General features: G+C 42.8%; 1 protein-coding gene across 1 annotated transcript; it reads left to right on the forward strand.

Annotated features, from left to right (window-relative positions):
• Positions 1-961: 961 nt before the first annotated feature.
• EAE97_003550 (uncharacterized protein) lies at positions 962-2,101 on the forward strand (the record flags this gene model as incomplete). The annotated part of the gene is made up of 3 exons (XM_038874062.1): positions 962-990; positions 1,061-1,885; positions 1,936-2,101. The coding sequence occupies 3 exons, from the start codon at positions 962-964 to the stop codon at positions 2,099-2,101; spliced, it is 1,020 nt and encodes a 339-aa protein (XP_038734671.1).
• Between the last annotated feature and the right edge of the window lie 253 nt (positions 2,102-2,354).

Consider the following 2,354-nt stretch of genomic DNA (forward strand, 5'->3'; position numbering starts at 1 on the left):
TGGCGGTTGAATTGTATTACCAGAGTTGTGTTGTCCTCATATCATTCATTCCAATCAATGCACATAGTATCTCAAGTGTGCTTACCCTATTATTATAATCATCGTCATCACTGTTCATCCTCATCTTCCACGTCGTCGCCCATTGCATCCTGTCTTTTCTAACAATCCATTGTGTGGAAGGGTGCAGTATGTTTCCATCTTTAGGTCATCATCGTGTCATGGAAGCCGCACGAGGGGCCCTCGTGACGATGGTTTTGAAGTGGTAAATATATTTCTTCTTGACCAAGTTATCGGAATCGGCAGTTGAGTAGTGAAAAAATCAAACTGTCGATGATTTGAGTTAATGGTCTTGTTTGTTAAAGAAGGAAGAAAAAGAGTCCAGGGAGGAAAAAAAAATCAAACAAAATATTTCTTACACTAGCGTTGTTCGCTAAATTCACCTTAGGCCCCGCGCTGCTCTAAGGACTCTAAGATTGATTCAGTTGCCGCGATGCGTACATACATACTAGTACATAGTACTTTCTGGCTGTTCCTACATTTTCATCATTTTAATCATTACCCACCCAAAACTGCAAACTTATCGAAACCCTCAATCTATAAATCGGAAACCCTTCAATAACCCGTCAGTCCAGTCACATCACATCACATACAATACAATACAGTACAATACAATACAAACACGATATTCCCCCAAAAATTAAGAATCACTCTCACCCACATAACTGAATACCATCTGCGAACTGCAACAACCCTTCACACCCAAATCCAGCCCTTCTGCGATATCCTTAACTTGTTACTTTGTTCAACAAAAATCACCCGATACCTCACTTGCTTGTACATCTCTATCCACAGGCACATCTCGAAAGTTATTCAACGTCACAAACAGAAGCTCGTAATATTGCCATCTTGGAAGTTTGACATAAAGCGCATAGTTATCAGATTTTAAATTCATCCTTTCGTAATGGATAACCTGTGGAGTCGCCGTTCGAAGTAAGTATTCCCTTCTTCGTTCCCGCATTGTCTCCTTTCTTTGAGCGCTTCTAATCAAGGTGTGGTGCAGTTCCAGCAAACTTTCGCTATCCACAGGCAATCCAACTACGAATGGATCAACTCTTGGTGGTGGCGACCACGCAGCAAGGGGATTTGTCTTGGGAAGAAGACATGGAGACACTTCTTCGCACAGCACAAAAAATCCTTTCAATTCCATGTCCCCTTCGGCCTCATCTTTATCCTCTCCAACAACGGGCGCATCGAGCGCTTTTGGATTAGGATCAGGCGCTTTTGCATCGTTTGGAAACTCGAAGGGCCCGAAAACTCCTGGAGGTGGAGGTGCGCTGGATTTTGGAAGTGTAGTGGGAGGATCTACCAAAACACCGACTGCGGAGAAAAACTATAGAGATTTGGGAACAAAGACATCTAAAACTTCCCTTACAGATTCTAAGACGGCTACAGCGCCAGCTTCACACCAATTTCGTCATGGCTGGGTATTTTGGTACAGACCCCCAATCTCCAAGTCAAACGGATTTGTTGAATACGAAAAAACACTACATCCAATGGCAGCATTCAATTCGGCGGAGGAATTGTTTGACGTTTTCGATCATATGAGGCACCCCTCGAATCTGCCACTAGTCTCCGATTACCACATGTTTAAGAAGGGAATTCGTCCAGTCTGGGAGGATGATGAAAACAAAAAAGGAGGCAAATGGATTGTGAGACTCAAGAAGGGTGTGGCTGATCGTTATTGGGAAGATTTAGTCTTCGCAATGGCTGGAGATGAGTTCGACCCCAGCGAAGAAGTTTGCGGGGTTGTACTTAGCGTGCGCAATGGAGAAGATATTTTGAGTATCTGGACCCGTTCAGGTGGCGGGAGGGTACTCAAAATTAGGTATTTAACTCTTTACAAAATGCTCAACAAATAGACTAACCATTGAACAGGGAGACATTAAAGCGCGTTCTTTCATTCCCACCTGAAACTAAGGTAGAATGGAAGTCTCATGATTCTAGTATACAACAACGAACTGCTATCGACGAAGCTCGAAAGGAGAAGGCGGCCAATCATCACAATAATCGCAATGGCACCGAACACTCGGAGAAGAAATAAGCAATCACTATTTCAACATTTTATTGAGCTCCCTAGGCCACGAGTTTTCTTTTTCCTTACAGGAACTGTACAAGTATTTGGGTTGCATGAATTGGTAAAAGCGAAATGAATGAATGATTTGTTTGGCTTAGGTGGCGAGTTTTAACTTGAATGTCATTTTGGTTCTGATTCTCCTTCATACCTTTTGATTTTAAGGGAGCCTGTATCATAGTTTCGAAGAGTTTCTTGTTCAGTGACTCTTCTTGGCCTTGCC

The sequence above is a fragment of the Botrytis byssoidea genome (genome assembly GCF_014898295.1).
Source record: "Botrytis byssoidea strain MUCL 94 chromosome Unknown BBYS_006, whole genome shotgun sequence".
NCBI lineage: Eukaryota > Fungi > Ascomycota > Leotiomycetes > Helotiales > Sclerotiniaceae > Botrytis > Botrytis byssoidea.